Source organism: Capra hircus, chromosome 21 (genome assembly GCF_001704415.2).
Source record: "Capra hircus breed San Clemente chromosome 21, ASM170441v1, whole genome shotgun sequence".
Classification (NCBI taxonomy): domain Eukaryota; kingdom Metazoa; phylum Chordata; class Mammalia; order Artiodactyla; family Bovidae; genus Capra; species Capra hircus.
Window position 1 is genome coordinate 31,792,432 of NC_030828.1, and position 25,974 is coordinate 31,818,405.

Below are 25,974 nucleotides of genomic sequence, written 5' to 3' on the forward strand. Positions count from 1 at the left end.
CTCAATTCGTCCCACCATCTCCTTCCCCCCCACTGTGTCTGTTCTCTATGTCTGCATCTCTATTGCTGCCCTGCAAATAGGTTCATCAGTACCACTGTCAGATTCTACTTTGAAATCATTTAGGTATTTATGTGTTTTTGGTGATTAGATCCTGAACAATCTTTTCACTTTCTTCTATAGTTATTGGACCACTCAGTCATTCCACCGCTTATTGAGTTAACTTAGGTAATTTATGTATTTCTAGTAATGTTTCCATTTTATCCATAATAGCTTTCTAATTCACCTGTTTTCAAAAAAGTTTTGACATTGTATTATACATGTCATTTGCGCAAAATCTGTATCATCTTCTCTGTATCATTCCCTTTGCCATTTCTAAGGATACTTTTTCATGATTTGTGTCTTTTCTTCTTAGCCAACCTAGCAGTCTGATCAGATCTTAATTTTATCAATTCTGTTTGATTTTTCTTTCATTAATTTTTTACACTTTCTTTATTCCTCTCTCCTACTTTCCTGAGAGTATTTTATTATACCTTTCCAGCTTCTCGAATTGAATATTCAGGATATTCTAAAAAACCATCCTAACAGTTATCTGCTTGCCTGTAAGCTCCACAGAGAAACCTCTCTCTTTCGGTCACCGACCTACCCTCAGCACCTAGAGCTGTGCTGGCCTATAGCAGGCACTCAGAATATCTTTGTGCAGGGAATGAGACATTGACTTTACACAAAAAAGTTTAAGACTATGACACTGCTCTGAGGAAATCTTCAGTCAGAGTATTTAGGTTTCGGTGTGAGATATTGTTAGCCCTTTCAGGCATTTTGTCATCAGATTTAAAAAATTTTTCAGTTTAACTTGAGCTAGTTAGAGGAATCACCAACTCAATGGACATGAGTTTGAGTAAACTCCGGGAGATGGACAAGGCCTGGTGTGCTGCAGTCCATGGGGTCACAAAGAGTCGAACATGACCGAACTGAACTGAGAACTGAGTTAGAGGAATATTTGAAAATTTCCAAGTGGTTAGACTTGAGGTGAAGACCTTATTTTTTTTGTTGGTAACTTCTAGATTTATTACGTTATGATCTGGGAATATGCCTCATCTGATTTCTCCTTTTTGGTTTCTGAGATTTTTGTGGCCTGTGTGTTATGTGGTAAATTTTTATTTTTGTTCTATAAGGATCTGAAAATAAAACAGATAGTTTACCTTTGGGCTACACATGAAGCTTGTTAAATTTGATAGTCAAACCTTCTCTTTACTCAATTTGATTTTAGGTTATGATAAACCCTTCCACTATGCCTATGGTTTGGTTGAAGTTCTTTTTTATTTCACATCTTCTTGGCAGACTATACTTTTTATTTGAAGAAAATTTATATTATTTATATTGCTTAATGTGTCTTGTCTTGAATTCTACTTTGTCTGATATGAACATGTCCTACATTGCTTTGTCAGCTTTCGCCTGGATTATCTTTGCCAGACCTTTCATGCTAATCTTTGCTATTTTGTTGTAAGTGAGTATTTTGTAACTGACTGGTCTATAACTGGATTTGTGGGTATGACTGTGTAGAAGAATGTGTGTGTGTGTGTGTGTGTGTGTGTGTGTGCCCAATAAAGAAACTTAAGTGTAAGTCACAGGTGTATTGTAACAATAAACTGTTTGCTCTTCCTGCCATTCAATTTCATGTTTTCTGTTAATTATTCTTTCTCAATATTTTCTTTTTTCCCTTTTCTGAATTTTGTTGGGTTGACAAAGCCTTGACTGTTACTTGTTTTTCCTCTTGTGTTTTTAACTTCCATGTCATATCCATATTACTATTAGTTGTTGTTCAGTTGCTGAGTTGTGTCTGACTCTTCGCAACCCCGTGAACTGCAGCACGCCAGGCTTCCCTGTCCTTCACTATCTCCTGGAGTTTTCTCAAACTCACGTCCATTGAGTTGGAGATGCCATCCAACCATCTCATCCTCTGTCCCCTCTTCTCTGGCCCTCAATCTTTCCCAGCATCAGGGTCTTTTCCGCTGTGTCAGCTCTTCGCATCAGGTGGCCAAAGTATTGGCATCAGTCCTTCCAGTGAATATTCAGGGTTGATTTCCTTTAGGATGGACTGGTTTCATCTCCTTGCTGTCTAAGGCTTTTCCAGCACTACAGTTGGAAAGCATCAGTTCTTTGGCGCTCAGCCATATTATTAGGACTCATCTTTAAATTACATCAAATGTATTTCAATGTATCATTTCTTATTTACATTAAGAATTGAATAGAATATGGTTTATCCACTGAATAAGACATGTCTTTTATAAGAGACGGATACTGAGCTTAAATTGGCTTAAGAAAGGTTTTCATAACTGAGGAGCCCAGGTGTCCAGACTAAGTTTTGATGCCAGCTTCTCAGAGAGCTGTCTAGAATACTAACTGCTGGCATCTGGCTCGCTGGTGGAAAATTGAACTTTGACTGTTGAGATAAGGGCAGCTTTCAGTGGACATTCAGCTTGTTACCAGGCAACCTGAGCTTCCACAGTCATTTGCTGGATAATTCCCTACTCCCCCTTCATACGCTTATTATTTTCTGTTCCCTGGAATAATTTAATGAGGCTTGAGAATGTCCGTCCCTTCGGCTTTATAGAACTCCCCTCTGAAATCTTTTTTAGGGATTAGCTCTTTAACAACTTTCTCTACTTCTTTTAGTAGATTTATCTATTTAGACTTTTTCTCTCTTCTGGGGTCAGTTTTAATTAATAATGTATTCCTAGAAAATCAATATTTCAACTAGATATTTCAAAGTTATTTGCATAGAGTTATGCAGAGAAACATCTTATAATTTTTAAATTCCCTCAGTTTCAAAGGTTATTCCCACTTATCTTTCTTGTCTTGGATGTGTGTGCTTTCTCATGCATAATCGTCTCTCATTGTCTGACTGACAGATGGAATCAATGCTCAGAGCAACCTGGGAGCTCACTTGTTGAAGATGACAGTGCTTCTTTCATCCTGGGTCTTGGGAAAACTGTGGGCAGCAAAATCCCCATCTCACTCTACCCCTTCCAGTTGGACTTCACATGAGCAAAACTCAACTATTGTGCTAAGCACGTGATATTTTTGGAATTTACCCATTACAGCACCTTAGCTAATATACAGATTTTCTTTTATTATTTTTATAATTTCATTGTTACAATTAAGATCCATTTGGAATTTTAGGAGAGGAAGTAACATGGAAAGCTATCCTCGTTTTTTTTTTTTTAAGATGCATGGTGAGTTATACCAAAACCGTTTATTAAACGGCATTTTCCTCTCTGATTTAAAATACCATCTTTACCTTAAACTAAATTCTCCTATCACTTCTGTCCTTTCTTTGAAGTCTTAATTTTTCTTTAATTAGTCTGCTGAAAAGCCAGGACTGACTGCTGTTGGTCTTGATTGTTCTTTATCAAGTTTTTGCTGAGATGTACTGTGTTTTTTCAAATATAAATTCAAATCTTTCCTTACTTAAGGAATGTTTTCCCCTTTCTTGAGCTCTTTGCTCTCTCTCACCACATCCCTTTTTGCATTTTCAGAATTCTCCTTTAAAGGGGTATGGATGTGAGAGCTGGACTGTGAAGAAAGCTGAGCACCGAAGAATTGATGCTTTTGAAGTGTGGTGTTGGAGAAGACTCTTGAGAGTCCCTTGGACTGCAGGGGATCCAACCAGTCCATCCTAAAGGAGATCAGCCCTGGGTGTTCATTGGAGGGACTGATGCTGAAGCTGAAACTCCAGTACTTTGGCCACCTCATGCGAAGAGTTGACTCATTGGAAAAGACTCTGATGCTGGGAGGGATTGAGGGCAGGAGGAGAAGGGGACGACAGAGGATGAGATGGCTGGATGGCATCACTGACTCGATGGACATGAGTTTGGGTGAACTCCGGGAGTTGATGATGGACAGGGAGGCCTGGCATGCTGCGATTCATGGGGTCACAAAGAGTCAGACACGACTGAGCGACTGAACTGAACTGAACTGAACTGAACTGAAAGTGACCTTCAGAGCTACTATCTATTAAAAACAATTGTAGTTGAAGATTTGTGTTTATGAACTGTTTATTTCATCAATGTATTGGAGTATAGGGCTTCCCTTGTGGCTCAGCTGGTAGAATCTGCCTGCAATGCAGGAGACCTGGGTTTAATCCCTGGGTTGGGAAGATCCCCTGGAGCAGGGAACGGCTACCCACTCTACTATTCCGGTCTGGAGAATTCCATGGACTGCATAATCCATGGGGTCACAAAGAATCGGACACGACTGAGCAACTTTGACTTCACTTCAAAGTGACCTTCATTTGGCAAACATGTTAGTCATTTCTGAATTCTCTTTCTCCTTCGTAATAGCCTGCTCCAGTTTTATCTGTGTGAAATCCTTCAAATCTCTCAAAAAAATGTGGCTCAGACGTTTTCTCAAATTATTATTTTTTTAAAATTGTATTTATTTGGTTACCCAGGGTCTTTCTTGCTGCACACAGGCGTTCTCCAGTTGTGAGCAGTGGGGGCAGTTCTCTGTTGCGGAGCATGGTCTTCTTGCAGCGGCTTTTCTCGTCGCAGAGCACAGGCTCTAGGCAGTGGGCTTTAGAAGTTGCAGCACGTGGGCTCAGTAGTTGTGGCTCACCGGCCCCAGAGAAAGCAGGCTTCTGTAGTTGTGGCACGTGGGATCTTCCCAGACCAGGGATCAGGTCCCCGTCCTCTCCACTGGCAGGTGGATTCTTATCCACTGTACCACCAGGGAAGTCCCAAAGTTATCTCCTATTTACTGAACTCACTCCTTTCCACTGGAGGCCTGTTCTGATTTTGTGCCTTTGTCTCCTCTTCTGAGCATCTCTTTCTCCTCTTGTTCTTTATTATTATAGCTAATGTTTTGATTTATCCTATTTATAACTGAAAGTCTAGATCTTTCCTCTCCAAGTATTCTACTGCACACTGCCTCCATGGGATATTAAAAGGGATCACGAGAAAAAAGTTCAGTGGTTCAGTAAGTGTGATAAATGATGAGTTGAAATATTTTTTTAAAGTTACTGACGAAATAACACCAAATAACAGTGAGGATATAGAGGACATAGAGCCCCAGAAACTCCTATACATTTCAGGGGAAGTGTAAGCTGGTACTCTGTAAAGCAGTTTAGAGGTTTGCATGCACCTCAAAATTCCACTTCCAGGTAAAACCATCCAAGAAAAAGGTGAAACGTGTTCACACAGAGTCTAGTACAGAGTACAGAGTCTAGTACAGAGAAGTATTCATAGCAGCTTTGTTCAAGCAAAAATCAGAAAACTCTAAATATTTACCAACAGGAAAATAGATAAACACATTGTAATAAATCTGTATCTTACCATGGAATAGTCCTCAACCATTAAAAGTGATGAACCTCAGACACATGCAGTAACGTAGGTGAATATTACAGATAATACATGGAGTGAAAGAAACCAGACACGAAGGAGCACATATTGTGTAAGAATCCATAAACACGCATCTTCAGAACAGGCAAAACTAATCTATTATTATAGATCAGCTGCCCTTGGGGTGGGGGTAGAGGTGACGGGCCAGGGGAGTGAGTGGACTTCCTGGGGTGATGAAAGTGTTCAGTGTTGTACAAATGATAAGACTGTGGGTTATGTGGGTGTGATCTTTTGTCAAAATTCACGAGACTGCACATAGCAACTGTGCTGAATGTAAAATAGAATAAAAGTGACTATAAGACCTCTCAGAACCTTGGATGCCTAAGACCTACTATGAATATCAAAAGGAGGGTGTAGGACACAGGTTTCCTGGCCTTATTTGAGTCTTGCTGGGGAGGTATGGGCAGGAACTGTTCCCTTCCAAGTGCAGAGACTGGGAGCAAATGGCCATGTGGGGGCAGCAGCCACAGGATTGCTTGTGCCTGACATCCTGGGTCTCATGGAGTTCTGCCCACACCACGAGGTTGGGGCAGGGGCGGGACAGGTCTCTGTGGCCTGTTCCAGAGGAGTCCAGGCCAGTCTCCCTGCTCCCCACCCACCCAGTCCTACAGCTTCTGCCAGCAGGGCCTCAGGTGTCCACAAGGGACTAGGCTGTAATAGCCAATAGCAGTAGAGAAGTTTCTGGCATGGCGGGAGCTGCCACTGCTACCAAGATCCCCCTTGCTTTCGTCTGTGGTAATTGTGGGGCCCTGTCCTCTCTGTCTTGTGTGAGCCTCGCACACCCCTCACTGACTCAGCATGCAGTCCTAACTGGTGAAGCCTGAGCATCCAGCTCCCAAGGCCTCCTTCTGCCCCTCTGCTCAGCCCTGCCAGAAGCTCGCTGGTGGGAAAACTGGTCCCCAGTCTGGGTAGGTCATGGGCTGTGCTGCACCAGTGGGCTTCTCATTTTGCTTGTTCTCATCTACTTCTCAGCTTCTAGAAAGCCTGCAGAATGACTCATTTGTCAACAGTACCTTTACTGTTTTCTAACACTGCTATAGCGGCTTCCCAGGTGGCCCAAGTGGTAAAGAACCCACCTGCCAATGCAGGAGATGTAACAGATGCAAGTCCAACCGCTGGGTCAGGAAGATCCCCTGGAGAAGGGCATGGCAACCCACTCCAGTATTCTGGCCTGGGAAATCCCATGGACATTCCAAGAGCCTGGCGGGCTATGAAAGGGTCGGACATGACTGAAGCGACTTAGCACGTGCGCACACAACACTGCTATAGAGATGTTCTCATTTTTCTCTTTCTTCTGTCAATGCAAAAGGGACAGAGCAGACACTTTATGAATGAACCAGGCTGTGTGTGTGCATGTGTGTGCGCATGCGCGTGTGTGTGAATGTCCATTCAGCCAGAGCCCAGGCAAAGAGAAGGGGCTGGAGGAGAGGCTGGGGAGGTGGCCTGGCAGGTGGCGGACAGCCAGCCCCGTGCAAGGTCCTTGCTGGGCGCGGGAATGACATTGCTGTGTGGCGGGGCTGACAGATGCTCCACGGGAGATTAGGAAATAAGTCTGCATCTCCCCTGGGCCCTGATACCATCAGCAGTGAAGAGGCCTGTCTGATTTCATTACAAATCTTCCATTCCCGGGGCTTAGAGCTCAGCCTCCGGACTCACAGGTGTGGGAGGACAGCGGGCCATGGGAAGGACATTTTGCTTTTAATCGTGGTTATTAATCTGGTGCTAACAGCTGGTCTGTCCTGCAGGGGGGGAGGGGGGTGGCACGAAACCCATCAGTCGGGACCCAGTTGGCTCTGCTGCTTTGTTTTCTAGGAAGCAGGAAGCAGGAAGCAGGAGGGGAAACCGTCCTAATCTCAGTTTCACGGCCCCCTTTCCTGGCCGCACTGGGAAGGATCTCGGTTGGCTTTCTCCTTGGATTTGGGGGGAGTTTCCTGGAGCCTGTCAATGACTAGCTCCCAAGCCATGTTCCTTGTGTTTTCCTAGGGACAGGGCCACAGTGGTGTGCAGTGGCACCTTGCCGAGGGCCTGGCCTTGCCCCAAAGTCAAGGGGTGTCCCAGTGAGAAACGTGGAGTAGGATTACTTACCAGGGCCCAGAGAAGCATCTGGGGCAGCCCAGTGAGGAGCAGGAGGGAGTGGGGAGAGGCCCCAGGCAGAGGGGACAGAGCTAGAGGGAAGGCCAGTGTGACTACAAAATGGGAGTGTGGGCCAGACAGTGTACATGTGTGCACACATGTGTGTATATGTGTGACAGCATACGTGTATGCACATGTGTATACATGTGATGGGGAGGGTGGGTAGGGGAATTTGCCAAATTCTATCCTGTCTCCATCCATCCACAGCCCTGAGCTGTCCCTCCTGCAGGAATGACTCTGGCAGGCCCTGGGGGTGATTTAGAGCCCTGGGTCCACCCTGGGAGCTTGCTAGCATCAGACAAGTACCCAGTGGCAGGCGGGCCAGAAGGAGCATAGAGCAGGTAGGGAGAGGCCCCGTGGAGTTGGAAAGGAGGCAGGCAGACTGAGGCCTGGAAGGGTGAGCGGAATCCTGACAGGCAGAGTCAGGGTGGTGAGTGAAGAGGGAAGGTGTGTGCTGCTGGGGTTCCTGGCCAACCGACTACTGAAGGGTTGCTGAAGGTTACTGAAAACAGAGGGTCCGCTGGCAGTGGACTTGATTCCTGGGTGGCAGGCCTGGGGTCCGGTTTTTGGTCTGAGGCTGCACCTGTGAGGACACCATTTGGAAGGTGGCTCTATGTCCTCAGACCCCCTCAGCCTGAAGGGAGCCAAGAGCAAGGCCGGGGTGGCTGCAGTCACACTGTGTGCTGGGACCCCAGAGACCCCATGCAACCCTGGGGGCAGGGGCAGACATGGGGTCACTGAGGCTTGGGGAGGAAGAGCGACTTGTCCAGGGTTACACGGAGCAAAGCGTGTTTGAACCCAGGCCCTTCTTGCTATACTGGGGGCCTTCAAGAGAGAGGGAAGCCCAGCCCTGCTCACCTCCTCTCTCCAGCAAGAAGAGCCTGGGCACGAATGAGGGAGTGGGCAAGATGCCCGGGTTAGCCCTGGTGCCCCTGGGGAATGATGTTTGGTGCTGGTAAGGTCTTTTGCCTCCTTAAAGGAAAACCTAGACTCTGGTCATCTATTAGGGATACTTTGGGATAGAAAGTCAGTAAGGCCCCATTTGAATGTGGAGCACACCTACCCAGGGTAGGTTGGGCTCAGTGTGGGGAGCTGCCACTCGCTCTCCCACTTATGGAGTTCAGTGACCTTGGGCGAGTCACGGCTCCTCTCCTTTCTCACTGGAAAAATGAGGGTAAGAACAGGATCCACCTGGCAGGGTTACACTGAAGAGGAAATGCATTATGTAGGCAAAGCACAAGTAACGGTATCTGGCTAAAGGAAGCTGCTAGCTGTAAGCGGCTGCTGTTGTTGCCATCTTACAGACCCATTCGGAGGAAGCACAACTGTTCAGTAGCCAGGGAGTTTGTCCGAAAGGGCAGGTGTCACCCCTCCATCCTCCTCATCTGCTCCCTCCCAGGGTTTCCTCAGGACACCTGACCAAGCCAGGAGACATTGACTCTGCTTCTTAAATATTTCATGATCTAGCCCTGCTCTTCCATTTTCATGGCAATGAGTTGAGCTGAGGATCTCCCAACCTCCCTCACCTGGTTCTCCCCGCCCATAGACTCCCCCTCTGAACCCTTCTCTACTGCAGCAGACAGAAAGAAGGGTTTTCTCCAGCTCAAATCTGAGCCTCTGAAAGCTTCCTGGGGCTCTCGGTGTGCAGACACTCCCTTGTCTGGAATGTTCTTACCATACTTTGTCTACCCGGCGTACTTCTATTTATCCTTCAAAACCTAATGCTAACACACCTTCTGGAGGCTTCCAGACTGCCCTTCCTCCCCAAGTCTGAGACAGTGTGCCTAGTGTTTAATACTACCTTCAATGCTGTGTGACCTCTATGCCAGTTTATATTTTACTATTGTGCAAACTCCTTGGGCCTATCTACCCTCACTGCTAACCCAGGGTCTGGCTTGTGTCAGTTTTAGTTGACCCAAACTGAATTTGTTATTAAGGATTCTCTGGTCTATGGACGTTACTATACCAGGGCCATGCTGTGTGGCCTTGGGCATGCTCCTTCCCTCTCTGGGTTGCAGTCTTAGGATCTCTATAATGAGGAAAGTGAAGTTGCTCAGCTGTGTCCGACTTTGCGACCCGTGGACTGTAGCCCACCAAGCTCCTCCGTCCATGGGATTCTCCAGGCAAGAATACTGGAGTGGGTTGCCATTTCCTTCTCCACTATAATGAAGAAGCTGCTTGGATCTCTGAGCTGTTCTGAGTTTCTGGAACTTCCCAGGTCTGCCTGCCTACTCTAGGGGTGAACAAAAATTTGGGGGGTGGGCTGGTTCTTAGTGCCTTACAGATCACCTGCCTCTCCTGTTAGCAACTTTGTCCCCTTGGAACCAGGTGACTGGTATTATTGGGAAACAAAAGGACTTTCGCAGAAGTTAATATTTCTTTCTTTTCCCCAAAGAAATGGATAAACCTCATTAAGCCAAGACAAGGGAACTAGGTCATGCCCCGATGATGCCAAGCAGAGGCTTGTGAGTGAAGCAGGCTATTAAATTTCAGATATAAAAAATAATCTGTTCCTTGTACCTGCCTGATTACTTTATTAGCACAAAAGATAAATTTAAACCTCAGGCTTATGACAAAAAGAAGTAAGTTTGCACTCTCCTCCTAATTAAACCAAGAGAAGCCAGCCTGATCCAAGGACACCCGGCCCACTCAATTAATTAACATTTATTACAATCAGAAAACAATCTAATTCAATTAAATGTTTCCACAAAAGTGGTTTAATGACTTTTCCCAAAATAAAGTACATTCGACCGGAGCATTTATTATGCCAAGGCCCAGTTGTCGGTCGTAAGGGGAGCCGGAATGACAGCCCTGATGCGGCTCTGTGGAGAAGCAAGGATGGGACAGGCACGGCTGGCAGGATCTGGGCTGAGCCCCTTGTCAGGGCAGAGGGATGCTTTCTGCCTCCAGTGTGCTGTGTTGCCTTGGACAGGCAGGAGGTGCAGAGAAAGGACAGTCAGCAGGGCTTTCTGAAACAGCCAGGAGATATTTGGAAAGCTGGAGAAACTGCCGTTTGAAAGCTGTGAACAGTTTTCTGACTCTCATGAGGCAGAGATTTGAATTCACATTGCCTTTGTTCAGCAAAAATCCCTTGATAGGTCCTGAGTAATAAAAACAGAAAGCAAATAGTTGGAGTTTGCTCTTTTGAGCTAATAAAATAGTATGAGCACATGCTATTGCCAGGCAGTGGGCTAAACACCTCTGATAGACTTAATCCTCACAATGACCCTGCAAGCTGGCACTCTCCATTGAAACCAAGGCTCTGAGTGGGCCTGAGGACCATAGTTAACTAGAGGTGAAGTGTGGATTCAAGCCCAGGCAGCCAGACTCAGGGCAGAGAGGCCCGTGGCAAGCTCCAAATAACCGCGGGACCCTGGGGAGAGGGAGGCCTCTGCCGTCAGACTTGGGTGGGGCCCCAGAGTCTGTCCTTTTGAAAAGCCCCCTGGAGACTCTGGTGCTCTGGTCTTGGAGATCTGCAGTCTCTACATGGCTCCTGGGGTCACAACTGGCCCAACACCCCTGCTCAGCTGTGGCCTCAGGAAAAGGACAGGATGAGCTAAGTCCCTTCCCCTCAAAATCAGTTGCACCTACGTTGTCTGAACTTCGTACACTGTCATCAGCACTGAGTACAAGCTTTAAAAAGAGCTTTGTTAACCTGATAGGCAGAAATTGGGAAGCCAACAATAGGATTCAAACTAAAAATAAAAAGGCAGAGGAAGCAACACTTGCAGGATACACAGCAAACGTCAGGACTGGTCTCTTCTGGATGGTGACCCAGTGGGTCAATTTTATCCTCCAGATTTTCTACTGTAAATGTACATCACATTTATAATCAGAAAATGCTATTAAAAGGGTTTTTACGTTCTTAGTTTTTCTTTTCTCTTATTTCTAGAAAGGTTAAGCATTTGTATTCTTCTGATTCTTCTCTGACTTGTCTGTTATCATCTCTCCATTGGCATTTTATGTTCTTAATCGTTGCATGAGCCCTTTGTAACAGGATTTTAACCCCATGTCCATTATATTTGTTGAAATGGTTTTTCTGCCTGGTTATTTACCTTTCAGTTTTGTTTCTAATGTTTTCAGTGGATGAAGGGTTATCATCTTTATGTAGTCAAACCTATTGATCTTTCCCTTTCAGATGCCTTCTATTGCTTTTTAAGTTAGAAAGTCCCCTATCAACAAGAGATAAAACAGGTATTGACTTAGCTTTCTTTCTAGTTCCTAGGATTTCTTTTCATTTTTCCTTTCCTTTGTGCCATGTAGCTCTTTGATCTGCTTGGGTTTCTTTGGGTTTACAGTGTGCAGATTAATTATTTTCCAAAGAGCTAACTGATTGACATCTTATTGGATAAGACTTTCTTTCCCTCCCATATAGTAATGTCTAACTTATCCTATATTACATTTTTTATAGATAATAAGCTTTGTTTTTAAGTTACCTATTCTGTTATACTGACCTGTTTTTTCTTGTATCTCTATTACACTGTTTTGTTGATGATAGCTTTTTCATATACTTAAATAGCTTCTCAGTTTCAACAATTTGTGGGTTTCTTTCACATATTTGTTCTTCCAAGTGACTCAGAACCATTCTGTAAAGGTCAAAAAGAAAAAAACCAACAATAACCCATTGAGATTTAAAATTCAATGAAATATTTGAGAAGATAACATGGTTCTTCTACCCAGCCTGGGGGTTCAACTCTGTATCTATGCAACTTCTATTATAGTTCTTGAGAGAGCTTTGTAATTTCTCATGTTTCACTGTTTAACCATCCCTACAAGTATGTGGCTAGATGTCCAGAGAAGTGGAAATAATGATAAAAATAATATATTTACATATATGTATGTTATATAATTGGTTTCCCTGGTGGCTCAGCAGTAAGAATCTGCCTGCCAATGTCTACCAGTGCAGGAGATGCAGGTTTGATCCCTGCATTGAGAAGATTCCGTGCAGAAGGAAATGGCAACCCACTCCAGAATTCTTGCCTGGAAAATTCCATGGAAAGAGGAGCCTGGTAGGCTACAGTCCATGGGGTCTTAGAGTTGGACACGACTTAGCAATTAAACAACAACAATGTTATATAATGCTATCATTTTTAGTGAGAGAAGCTGCCTTTTGAGAAGTGCTATGACTGTGATGTCTATTGGGTCAGTCTTATGTCAGAAAAGCAGTTTGCAGAGTATTGTACAGGTGTATGTGTATGGTTTGTGTGTATTTGCACAAAGATCTGGCAAAGGGTTGAGCACTTTACAATCTAGATAACATGATAGGGAGGGAATGGAGAGGGTGGGTGAATGGAAAGTAGATTCCCTCCACCCCCACACCCCCCACCCACACACACGAAAAAGAAGAAAAAGGAGGAGAAAGTTGCCAAACTGCCTCTATGTTACCTCTATGGTGAGTGGTGGTCGCCCAGTTACCTTTTTCATCCCCGAAGCCATCCTAGGAGGGCCGCATAGTAGCAACTGCTGGCTGGGTGGAGCTGGGCTGTGTTGATTTGGCAGGTTTTGCCCCTCTCCCCCTGTGGAGCGGGGTGAGGGGAGGTGAGGCTGCTCTGCGCCCTCTTGAGTGGGAGGCCTCAGAAGGCGGCCAGTGCCTCCTCCTCAGGTGACACCCCTTCTTGGCCAGCCCCTTCTGGAAGGAACTGGGATCTGACTGCTCAGCCTGGCGCGCCCCTCTGGACTTGCTTCTCCCCCCCCCCGCCACCATTCCCCACTTTGCTTGTTTCAGGAAGGCTTCCTAGGCTGCCCCAGTCTGTCACCGTTGGCATGAATGACTGTAGGACTCAGAGCTTTCCCTTGGCACAGAAACAGGCTAGGACTTGTGATGTGGTGGGAAGAGAACTGACTTCCGAGGCAGCCGGGCTGGGTTCGAATGTCAGCCCTCATACTTACTGGCTGCGCTTGTTGTTCGGTTGCTGTCATGTCTAACTCTTTGTGACGCCATGGACTGCAGCACAGCAGGCCTCCCTATCCCTCACCATCTCCTGGAGTTTGCTCAAGTTCATGTTCATTGAATCAGTGATGCTATCCAACCATCTCATCCTCTGCTGCCCTCTTCTCCTTTCCCAGCATCAGGGTCTCTTCCAATGAGTTGGCTGTTGGCATCCAGCTGTGCAGGCTTGAAGAAATTTCTCACCCACTCTGATTTAAGATTTCTTCATGTGCAGTGGGGGTCAGAGGGCTGGAGTGAGGATTAGGAGTGGGGAGACCTGGCCCAGGACCTGCAGGCAGGAGCCGCAGGCGCAGTGCTGTTCTTGCTCCTCCTGCTGCTAGGCCGATGAGAGGAGCAGGCGGAGTGAGGAGCGGGACGTGCACACCAGGCTGCGCGCCGGGTCGGACCGCAGGCTGGCGATTTCAGACGGATGAGAGAACACTTCCAGTGGGAGCCACCCCAGAAGCTTCTTGGCTGAATGGGGGCCCGGAGAATGGGGAGGTAAGGACAGGCACAGTGTGGGCAGGGAAATCTCCAGTGTGTTTGAGCAGCAGAGAGACCAGCCCTAGCAGGGTGTGTGGAGGTCTGCTTAGCAAAACGCATGGCCAGGGGGCGGGACTTGGGCTCTGCAGTTGGGTTGTCTTCTCTGGGCACCAGGAGGCCACTGACGATTCTGAGGGGTTGAAGGGGTCAGGGAGGAAGGCCATGAGTTCTGAGAGCTGCGAGGAAGAGCCAGACTGTCTTAAGGACAAATCCTAGTTCCCTCACTAGGGATTAGGGGCAAATAAAACCTCTGGCTTGTCTTCTCGTGGGTAAAATGGGATAATTCTAGCACCTACTTCATAGAGATGTTGTGAGGATAAACTAAGCTAGTTCAATCCCAAGAAACTCTTTCTTGATCTCTTTGGAACTCCTAGGAAAAAGCACTGACAAGGCTCACAGATCTGTGTTCAAATCCTGAAATGGGCAAAATGGCGCCATCTCCTTGGATGGCGGTGGAATGAAGCTTGCTCCCACTGGCACTAGTCCAGGGCTCTCTGAACAGCACCCAGGCCAGTTGCCCAGAGTGCGTGGGAAAGGCGCAGGGTCAGGAGTTTGAGGAGAAAGAAGAGTCAGTGGGGGAAGCTGGGCTGCTCCAAGCCTGAGCAGGGAGGCCTGCAGAGCTCGACACACAGTGGGCTCTGTCCTCGACATCAGGGAGGGTGAGTGGCTTGGGCAGGGAAGGCCAGGGCAGCGGGACTGGGGTGGTTTCGGGTGTGCCCCTGGGTGTGCGGTGGAGTGCGCTGCAGGGAGAAGAGGCACTTGTGGGGAGAGGAGGAACAGATGGCGAGCCACAGGCTTGCAGGTTTTCACTCTGCCCAACTTCCGACCCCTGGTTCCAGGACTCCAGCCCAAGTGTGAGGTGATTGCTCCAGGGAGCAAGAGCTCTGCAGCCCCCTGACAGAGATTCGGTGCCCCTCTATTCCTGGGACCCTAGGTTCCCCTCACCAAGCACATTCTCCAGGACCCAGGAGCCCTGCTTAGATTCTCCAGCTGGGACTGGTGACCAGTAATGCTCAGCCTTTCGGTTGCTTCCTTGTACCTTCAGACGGTAAGCGAGCAGTTAGTTGGGATATGTGTGCATGGAGAGAGAGTTACCTAACATCTCCAGGAGGTCAGGAGTTGTGTCCAGGCAGCCTGTTTCCACTCAGAGGTTTGCATATTTGAGAGAACTGGATCTTGGCAACCAAGATCCCTACCCCTCCGCCCTGTATGCAATCCAGTTTTTAAGTTTCAGCTGTGAGCTGCCAACTGCAGCCCTTGGCTCCTGAGGCACTAATGAAGTCCCTTCCCTTGTAGAGCATGGGCTCTCTTACAAGGATGCATAATTTGCTGAGTCTTGGAGAAGAGCAGAGAGCTCACAGAGTGCACACCCTGTGCCAGGCACCCAGAGAGCTTCTCGTACCAGTAAATCCCAGGTAGGAAAGAACTCAAGATTCTTTGTGACCTGGGTTGAAAGAAGTCAGCTCCCAGGCATGTGGAAGCCAAAGAAAAGTTAAAGTGTTAGTCACTCATTTGTATCTGATTCTTTGTGACCCCATGGACTGTAGCCCACCAGGCTCCTCTGTCCATGGGATTCTCCATGCAAGAACAGTGGAGTGGGTTGCCATGCTCTCCTCCAGGGGATCTTCCCGACCTAGGTGATTGAGACTGGGTCTCCTGCATTGCAGGCAGATTCTTTACCATCTGAGCCACCAGAGAAGCCAAAGGCCCCACTCAAATGTCAGTGGTCCATCACCTCTGGACAATCCAGAATCAAAGGGAAGAGTGGTCTTCCTAAGGGCCCACTGACAGAATTCTTAGGAATGGATCCCATGCTGGGCAAGGTGCTGAAGGGGTAACAGGATCTCTCTCCAGTCATACCAAAAGTCAGAGGGATCCCATTTGTGGCCTTGCTCCACCCGCTTTGGAGCCTGACTTGGGCAACCCTGAACCCTCACCATCCAAGCCCGTATCTTTCAGGGGCCCCAGTTGGCCACTCTCCAGCAGAGCACTGGACAGCCACCCAAGCGTACTGTGTTGCCTCTCTATAATGTTGAGACCTCTCAGCTCCAACTGTCTCTTTCTTTGGTTCTCTCCCTCCAGAAGTCGGTTCACAACAAGGAAGGTAAGTTCCCTGAGCTCCTGTCCAGAAGCTGAGCCTATGTCCCAGGGAGTTGTCTCTCAGCTTTGTCCTCTTGACCCTTCCTCCCAGGCCCAGGCAACATAGGGAGCTCTGAGGCCCACATCAGTACAGTTTTTCCTCCTCAGCAATATATAACTTGAGTCTGAAAATCACTTTTCTGGAATATCCCTTAAATATTATGTCTAAAAGTTCTAGAATGCTTGCTGGTGGAGAGAAGCAGAAACACTGGGCTGGAAACAGTGTCCACGGTAAAGGGTTAAGAGCTCTAAAATCTGGTCTAAATTCAGAGTCTACATGTTTGCACTTTCATCCATTCTACTCCAATGACGTGGCAGCTGTCACTGCCTCTGCCCACTGTGGACTCGTCCTGCCTGAGCCAGGAGGCCTCCTCTGTCTATGGAAGCATCTGCTCATTAGCTTGTCTGCCTTTGTGAGGACCCAGTGTGTGACCGTGTACCTTTAGAACAGGCAAAGGATGTGAATTCTGCAGCAGGTGACGCTGTACACGGTCCTGCTCTGCTCATTTTGTCTGCAGAGCTCTGAGATGACCACTGAGAGGCTCAGCCTCAGCCAGCTAACCAAACCGTTTAAATAAACCCAGGACCTTTTAAACAAACCCAGGGCGTCAGAGGATGAGATAGCTGGATGGCATTACCGATGCAATAGACATGAACTTGGGCAAACTTCGGGAGATGGTGAGGGACAGAGAGAGGCCTGGGCTGCTGCAGCCCATGAGGTCCCGAAGAGTCGGACACCACTGGGCGACTACCAGGACCTCTATATGGTGACTGGTCACTAGGGGGCGATCTCACACAGCAAACCTGCAGCCCTCTGAGCTCTGGGGGAACGCTGAAGGCCTTCACTTGCCCTTCTATGGCTGGTTTTCTCAGTTCAGGGAGGGAACGAATTGAAAACAAGTCCAGGTCAGAAGGGAGGAGCATCTGAGAAGGCATACCTCCTGCGAGTTAAGATGTAACCGTGTCCGCGGCACGTCAGTGTGGAGAGAAGCTGAAAGGACAAGAGCTTGTCTGCTTTTACTGGATATGAAAATGAATTTATTTACACAGTAACATGATGCCACAGAGAACACAGCAAAGTACCACAGCAAACCAAAGGGCGGCGCCACCTGGTGACAGAGGGGACCTTTCGTTGGTAGGTTTCTACAACTCTAAAATATGTTAAGTAGAGAGGTGAAGCTCCAGGAAAGAACAAAAGAAACAAGATTTTCAAAAAGCGAGCATGGGCAGAGCCAGTGGGGAATGAAAGAGAGAGCGGAATGAGGACTGCCATGATTCAAACCACTGAAAGGACAACACCTTGCTTCTGCCCTCATCTCATACCAAAATGCCCGGCGTTATCAACAGAAAAATCCCATCCCGGTGTGTTCGCATGTAACACCTTTTAAAACTGCTAAGGGAAGGGATAACCAAGTAGTTATTCGGAGCAAATTTCCTGAAGCAGTGTGTTTTATCTTTCAAAAATGCTACCCTGAAGCCATAGGGCTGGTTCAACATTCAAGTTATCGGGAGCGCAGACACACACACTTTCCACACACTACACGGGCAAAGTGGATTTTCCATAATATAATATTTGTAGCAAAATATATGACTCTGTACTTCTGCTAGGTTAAAAAATGTCCGACCTCTTTTGATTCCCTGAAACTTTCTTGATTTAAAAAATAAAAGTGGAGGCAAACGGATGGGGAAAAGTGAGAAGCTGGAATAAATGCTGCGGCGTGGGAAACACCTGACGGGATGCCCCGGATGCAAGTCCCTGCAGCCCGCCCGGGGAAAAGGGGAAAAGCTTCTGCATTGGCTGACGCAAAAACCTACTCTAATTTCAAACAGCTGCGGAGAGAGGGTGTGTAACAGCTGTATAGCACCTTGCACTTTCTGGGCACTTATAAATATTAAAATGGTGGTGATGAGTGGTGAACACCTCGGTTTATAAAAAATACTAGATTTTTTAAAAGAAATTTCCCAAGAGTTTTTTTTTTAAACAAACCTATTGAAACTACCACATCTCTTGAAAAAAAAAAAAAAGCAAACCAAAAAAAAAAAACCCCTCAGCTTTCAGTATTACAGGGATATGATGTTCCCAAGCTGAAGTTTGGGTGATTGTCACAATCATGTCAATGGGAGAGGGGATAGTTCCTTCTCCTGAAACGCTGGGAAATTTATAATCTTCCCAAGGTTTTCATTAGCATCATCTCCCCCCACCCCCAATACACAAAATGGACTTGTTTTTAAAAAAATAGGTGCTTTTTTTGAGGATGGTTTACTTGATCAGCGGAATACCTGGATGTGGGAATGCATGTGAATTCTCTTCCCATGGCGTCCGTCATAACTCAGCCTCATCATCTAAAAAACATCAGGACAAAGAGGCTTGGTTTCTTTGGTATAATCTCTGTCTAGAATCTTGCGTGGCACCACTCGTGGCTTCCCTAATGGCATCGGTTTTGGTCCGTGGAACCCCCACGTTTGGTGCTGCCGTCAGCACAGGCTGCGGCGCACAACTGAGCAAGAGCGGCACTTGGATTTGTCTTGGCGCAGCACTTTGGGCCTTTGAGAATATGGGCTTCAGTGAGGTAAAACTAACCACCTGCTTCCACGGGCAGCCATCCTGTTCAGTCATTAGGCTGAACCAGAATTTTTACTCCTTGTCAACTAGTAAGGGGAATTAAAAAAACATGTCAGAGTTAGCCCAGGAAGTCAAGTTACTCCCTGCCCATCCCAAGTATGTTCATACCTTATTTATACATCTAGAATCACTTGGAATACAGCGCAGTATCCTAAGCCCATCCCAGTTTCTGGAACTAACCCATATTTTTTTCAGATTGCTGCTGGTAACATCTAAAAAAAACTCCTATCAGCAAAACTAAGTCAGGTAATTTCCTAGCACCAAAGTATTCTTAATTCGAATGTGAGAAGTGGAGTGCAATCCTTCTATGTCCTACTGTTTAGTAGGCCCCAAAGATCTTTCATGGATATTTTATAATGCTAGACACTTTAAAATACAATTTTAGGTAGTCTAATTCCCAGGATTATCATTAATATTTCCAGAGGCTCAGATCTCTTGGTTTAGTTTTCTAAGTTCACAAACTTGGACTGAGTTTGGAAGCACAACTGGCCCCAGTGACAGTGAAAGGCTACTCAGACCCTTAAAATTCTAACCAACAGATTTTACTTTTGGGCCCTCAACATCAGTAGATTAGGGAATGTGAGTGCTGTGCTCCCCTGTATATCTCAGCGGGTTTATCTTCTGAGGGCAAAACTTAAAACCCACTGCCATACTCCTGGCTTCCAATTCTGACTTAGCCTATGGGTTGGTGGACGTCCTTCACCATTCTTTTGTTGCTGATGCCATGGGTTGCAACTGCTCTTTCCACCATCTTGCTGTTATTCTGGATGAATTAGCTCCTTGGCATCATGCTAGTGCACCAAGGGCTCTCAGGCGAGCAAGGGAGCCCTTTCACAGCCCCTCTCCTTTCTGTGGAACATCTAATTTCTTCCCTCCCAGACGAGGTTAGCACGCTAACAAGGCACTCTGCTGTACATTCAGTCTTGGTCTTGGCTACTCCAGCCATTGTCCCGTTTACCTAAAAGTGTACGAGAGATTATTCTTGCTCGTGTGGCTTAAGGAAAAGTTCCAATAGCGGCTTAATTGTTCAAATTCTCAATATACATGGAAGAATCTATAGTACAGACTTCAAAAGAAGAGAAAAAATCCAATCCGTATTGAAGACAATAACTTGATGTTACTTGAGAAAACTTAAAGTGCTATACTAGTCACAATCCAAAACTCATATATATATATATATTATATGTATAAATATGTATGTCTGAGGGCAGGATTTCTTCGCAGTTGATGAATGAATTCAAAGGTTCTGCTACAATTAAAATGGAAATGCAAAATATTTGTGTTAATATGAGACTGAACTTCATCATTTTGGAAAAATATTTGGAGGACCGTCTGACAATACCTCTTGCCTAGAAATAGGGTTATCTTGCCTATTCTGTTCTCACCTGTAACACTTTCGTCCTTCCCCACCTTACGTCCTTTGGCCCTCACTCAGAGAACTGTTAATCCAGCCACCGATCTCAGAGCAGCCCGAGTCCCTTCCTGACTAGCTGGCATTCATCTTTTGCCCTTAACAAGTCCGACTATGAAAACAGTACTAAACACACCTAATGTGAAAAGGTGCTCGGTTTGCCAGTGCTATGAGATAATGGTAGTGGAGGGTGTCCGTGCTCATAATACTATCGAGTTAAAACGAAGAAGACTGGATCCAAGCCAAAACAGAAACAGGAGAAAAAAGGAGGGTGGTGGTGGTGAAGGATACCTAGAAAACAAATAAAGGGAGCAGGAAACATTCTTCATTAAATATGAAACTGCATTAAATAGTCCACATTCAAATTCACACGGGCTAGGCAGCATGAGAGTGACATTGAGAAAGCGTCTCAATGTGCAAACCATGGAGAGCAGGCTGCTGAGGGGGCGTGCTGGTTGACAGGGTAGTGGTCTCTGCGCTGCCACTTCAGTGTATAACTGGGCAGGGGGTTATGTGCACATGGGTTAGCTAAGGGCAACCTACTAAAGCCTGCTAGGCAAAGTGGGGCCAGGTTGCAGGACACCGAGAGAGCGGGCTGCTGGCCTGCAGCGGCGCGCCATCCTGTGGCCGTTCCCAGGGGCAGAGCCTTGTCTCTGGCCAGAGGAGACAGGACTCTGTGTGGGCCAACCAGCTCTCCTCCCTGGAAGTCCTGACCTGCTGGCCGGGAGGACAGGGCATCCTCCAGATGGGCCTCATGACTCCCATTCTCTCAAAAAAGAAGAAAATGAAGCAAAGAAGAGCACAATAAAATACATTCTTCTCCTTTCTTGATCCTCTTTGATATAGGTGAATCACATGAAAGGTGGTTAATAATGTTAAAAGTTTAGAAATTACCAAAAGGCCACTAACGTGCTATCTAAATAATACTGCACAATCAGGCTTGGCTTTAACAAGCTCTGCATCGGCTGATGCGGGGCCCAGGGCCATCTTGCCCACCAGGCAGAGGATGTGTCTATCAATCTTGCCACAGGTTGCTCCCCCAGAAGCCTGGCCTCTACTTCCAGCAGGCATGTGCACACACATGGGTATACACGTGTACACACACTCACACTGTCTGAGTGACTCTTGGGATTTCAAAGTTGAAGTAAACAGAACAGATACTCACAGTTTTGAATAACACACACACACACACACACACACACACACACACACATACACACACTGTGGGTGGAAGGGACACTCGTCTCAGCGCAAATATGTGCCAAGGGAAGAAGGGGATATTCTGTGGATATTGCTTCAGGTGAAGTTGCAACATAAACACTGTATATACAGCTAAAAAAAAATACATACAAAAATTGCACATGTATCCGCAGGAGGGGAGCACAGACCCCAGGCAGGGTGCTCTCGGCCACCCACCTCAGCAATCCAAACTCCCCATGAGCTGCCCTCAGCGGTGTTTCTGAGTCACCGGGAGCAATGTGCCTGGGCAGCTGGGAGGCAGTCTCTCTAGACAACGTGGGCATTGCGAGGCGGAGGTCGGCGGTCTCGTCAGTGGCCTTCTCCCCTTCCTCTGCCTTCTGGCCATCCTAACAGCCAGCCACACCGTGCCCTTGAGGGAGTTGTTACAGCTCAAAGGACAGCCATTTCCATGCAGAGCTGTTGTCTACAGCATTTGGTAGACTAGTTAACACTGGCTGCTGATAGAAGGAGGCTGGCCAATTATGGCTCAGGGGAAAACTGTGATCTGGGTACTGGTAGCCCTGGCTGCCGAGGCTGACAGCTCTGACAGTGATCAAAGAACAGTCCTTTAAACTCTGTTCCCCTGATGGCCCCTAGAGAACGGCACGTGCGGGAACACCATCTCCTTGTGTCCTGCTAGTTATCTGTAAGGTCTGCACTCTGCCCTCCTGGGGCCCTGGTGACACCACCTTGGGTCAGCTCTGTCATAGGCTGATACACCCAAACTTCACTGGCAAGTGGGGACAGAACCAAGGTGAAGGAGATTCAGGCAGTGGCAGCACGAGGGGAGACTTAGGGCCGTCCTCCACATAGTGCACACACTTACTGATAATGGAAACCAAATGGGTGCATGACCCTAAGGATGGATTCTCTCTTCTTGTCCTTCTACCCTCTGCTAGAACAAAGGATGTAATTCCCAGAACCAAAACTGGGCTGATGCTAAGGATGGCAGTTCTGCCTGGTAAGAGGGCCCATTATTGATCCTTTAAAGGAAAAAAGTCTGTTGTGAAAGTTTAGTAGATGATGGTAAGTACTGGTTAAATCTGTCTATTGCTAGTGAGAATAAATACATGATGTTAAAAAGACAGGTGATACTCAGAGTTCCGGAGGAACTTGACCCAGCTCATGGAGTTCAAACCAGAGGAGCTGTCACTTCAAGGATGCATCTTCATATTTCCTGCACTTGGGGACAGTTAGGGCAGAAGGTGTTCCCATGAATGGCAGCTGCACATATGTGCGGCTGACTTTCCCTAATGTTAAGATGGACTCAGCGTCTCACTGGACTTGGATGGGGAGGGAAGGCTTGTCTCTCTTCTTTCCTTGAATTCTGTATGAATACCAGGAGGGGGAAGTGTGTGGGCAACTTGAAGAAGGTGACACATGAAGTAAGACCAGTGACTGGGACATATTAACGGGGCTGCAGGATTTTCACAACACAGCTGAGAGAGTCCGGAGTGGCAAAAGCCAGATACTGAGCACAAAGCCAGTCCTCCAGGCTGATGCCACCCTCCCGGTCCAGGGACTTCTCGGCAAACTTGATCATGAGCAGTGTGCGCTTGATGTCCAGCCAGTTCTGGAGCAGGGTGTTCCTGTGAGCGGGGCTGGGGGAGGCGGTGAAAGTCTGGAAGAGATCTTCCCGGGGGCCCCAGAGCAGACACTGGAGGATGCCTTTGGCATCTGAAATGAGGATCCGCTCAGAAGGGTTGGGATTTAGGAGGCAGCTGGCCAGCTGCTGCAGGCCCCGGGAATAGGGGGAGCGGAGCGGGATGCGGGGCAGGTCGGCCCGAGTGTACTCCTTCTCCTTCAGCTCTGGGTTCTCATCGAAGGGGTTGGGCAGGTGCAGCATTTCATAGATGAGGATGCCTGTCTGGAACTCGTCGCACTTTTTATATTGCGTGGCCGTGATGATCTCCGGGGCGAGGCGGGACTGGTCCCGGAGGATCTCAGGATCTACCAAATGGCTCTTCTGCTTGGCCTGGGAGAAGTTGCTGACGATGAGCCTCGTGGGACAGGACGGGATGGGGCTGGGCTCTGCAGGCCCCAGGCCCTGGGTGGGCCCCCCAGGCTGGTAGTGGACGAGCAGCAGGTTCTCCAGACGCAGATCGCAGTGGGTGACATGGTAGGGTTTGAGGTGCTCCAGGCCCGAGCACAGCTGCAGAAGCAGCAGACACACTTGCCTCTCGTACGCATCCGGGCTTTTCCCATGCTGTGCCAGGGAGTCTCGCACAAAGTCGGCCACTGTGAGACAGGGAACTTCTCTGGTGATGACCACAACGTGGCTTCTCTGCTTCCTGCTGACGACTGCCTGGCTTTCTTTGTGGGACGACTCTGCTTCGGAGCCCAGGTCTGGGCCCTTCCCATCAGCTTCTCCTTTCACCTCTTCTGTTGCTTCCATGTCATCCTCTTCCTCTTCGGGGGCATCGGGATCCTCCCAGGGAAGCAGGCGCTTAGGAACTTCAGCAAGGAAGTGACCACAGTCCTGCTGGATGTTAAAGTGGACAGCCAGACTCTGCCGGATAGCCAAGCTGTGATAATATTGCTGTGATTCTTTAGCTTTGCTCTTACAGATCTGAAGGAAGAAAGCAAAGAACACAATTTAAAATGCACACTATCATAACAAGGCTCATGATTCGTAAAGAGGGGTTAACTAGAAGGTGACTGGTAGGAGTCTGGAGTAGCGACAGCAACAGTGTTGCAGTGGAGATACAGCATTAGAGTTGAGTTTTCCAGAAAGGGTTTTGGTGACCCTGTGTTGAGTTTCAAGAAACAGTGTCTTCATGCTTAATCCATCACGTGTATTATCTCTAGTCCTTACGAGTGCTTGTGTGCTAAGTCACTTCAGTTGTGTCCGAATCTTTGCGACCCTATGGACTGTAGCCCGCCAGGCTCCTCTGTTCATGGGATTCTCCAGGAAAGAAAGAATACTGGAGCGGGTTGCCATGCCCTCCTCCAGGGAATCTTCCCCACCCAGGGATCAAACTTGCCTCTCCTGCGGCTGCTACATTGCAGGTGGACTCTTTAGCACTGAGCCAACAGGGGAGCCCTCTAGTCCTTACACCAGCTCTTTAAATAGGCTGTGTGTGTGTGCATGGTCAGTTGCTCAGTCATATCCAACTCTTTGTGACCCCATGGACTGTAGCCCGCCAGGCTCCTCTGTCTGTGGAATTCTCCAGGCAAGAATACTGGAGTGGGTTGCCATTTCCTCCTCCAGGGGATCTTCCCAACGCAGGGATCAAACCTGTGTCTCCTGCATTGCAGGCAGATTCTTTATTGCTGAGCCATCTGGGAAGCCCCAAGTAGGCTGAGGACTTAAGAATTTAAAAAACAAAAACAAAAAACACAAAGGCAGGGCCACTAGTTTACAAATCTAAGTCTGTCCAACACCAAAGCTTCCTCCTTCCACTCTATCTTGCCCCTCATCTAGAAAACTGAAAAACAAAAATTCATTTTCCATTTATGCTTTCTTTCTGTGGAGCTTTATAGCCAAGCCTTACACAGCAGCTCAATAAATAGCTTATAACATAGGCCAGAATACCTTATATCACTGGTCAGGAGACTGACATAGAATTGACCAGGTAAACTATGAGTCTTCCTAACTTTTCAGTGAGTGTCATTGTGATGGTCACAACTCAGGCACTCATGGGTCACTGGCAGGGTAAAGAAGAAAGTTTGAGAGAATCGTTGGTCTCATCTAGTTGGAGCAAAACTGGCATTTCAATGGCAGAAGTCTAAGTTTTACATTTTCTCTCTTTTTTCTTTTTGAACAACAATCTGTACCCAGGTTTTATTACTTAACATGTCTTGAAACTGTTCCAGAGGTAGCATACTATTGTTTTTTTTTTATAGCGACATATATTCCAGTGCATGGATATACAGAGTTCAGTTACCCCTCTCTACTGGCAGACATTCAGGGCCTTTCCAGCTACAGACAATGTTGCAGTGAAAAGCCCTATACATCCTCATATTGCTGTGTATGAGGATATCTGTAGGATAAGTTTCCAGAAGGGGAAGTACTGAGTCAAAGGGATCTGTATTTAGATGTTTGATAAATGTTACCAAATTGCCTCTATCAACTTGAGTCAGTTTATACATCAGCCAGTGGCGCAGGGGGGTGGGGGTGGGTGGGGTGGTGGTGGTGGGGTGCTTGTTCTCTTCCCATTCTTGCCAGCCGATGATGTTTACAAGCTTTATCTCTGCTGATCTGATAAGTGAAGAAAAGTATCTTTGGACATACTATTTTTAATGAGTTATTGAGCACCTCTTCACATCTTTAAGGGTCCACTGTAATTTTCCCCCTTTCATTACCATTAACTGTTTCTTCATGAAGTGAAGTGAAGTGAAGTGAAAGTCACTCAGTCATGTCTGACTCTTTGTGACCCCATGGACTATACAGTCCATGGAATTCTCCAGGCCAGAACACTGGATTGGGTAGCCTTTCCCTTCTCCAGGGGATCTTCCCAACCCAGGGATTGAACCCAGGTCTCCTGCATTGCAGGCGGATTCTTTATCAGCTGAGCCACAAGGGAAGCCTAAGAATACTGGAGTGGGTAGCCTATCAGCA

At 47.2% G+C, this 25,974-nt stretch overlaps 1 protein-coding gene across 2 annotated transcripts in view; it reads right to left on the reverse strand.

The window, feature by feature from the left end:
- PEAK1 (pseudopodium enriched atypical kinase 1) overlaps positions 17,154 to 25,974 on the reverse strand; it is a 324,301-nt gene continuing 315,480 nt past the window's right edge. For both annotated transcript variants that reach the window (XM_018066252.1, XM_018066251.1), the window contains one exon: positions 17,154 to 23,982. In XM_018066252.1, the coding sequence (XP_017921741.1) occupies positions 22,822 to 23,982 (1,161 nt within the window). In that variant the 3' untranslated portion in view covers positions 17,154 to 22,821. The remainder of the gene's footprint in view (positions 23,983 to 25,974) is intronic.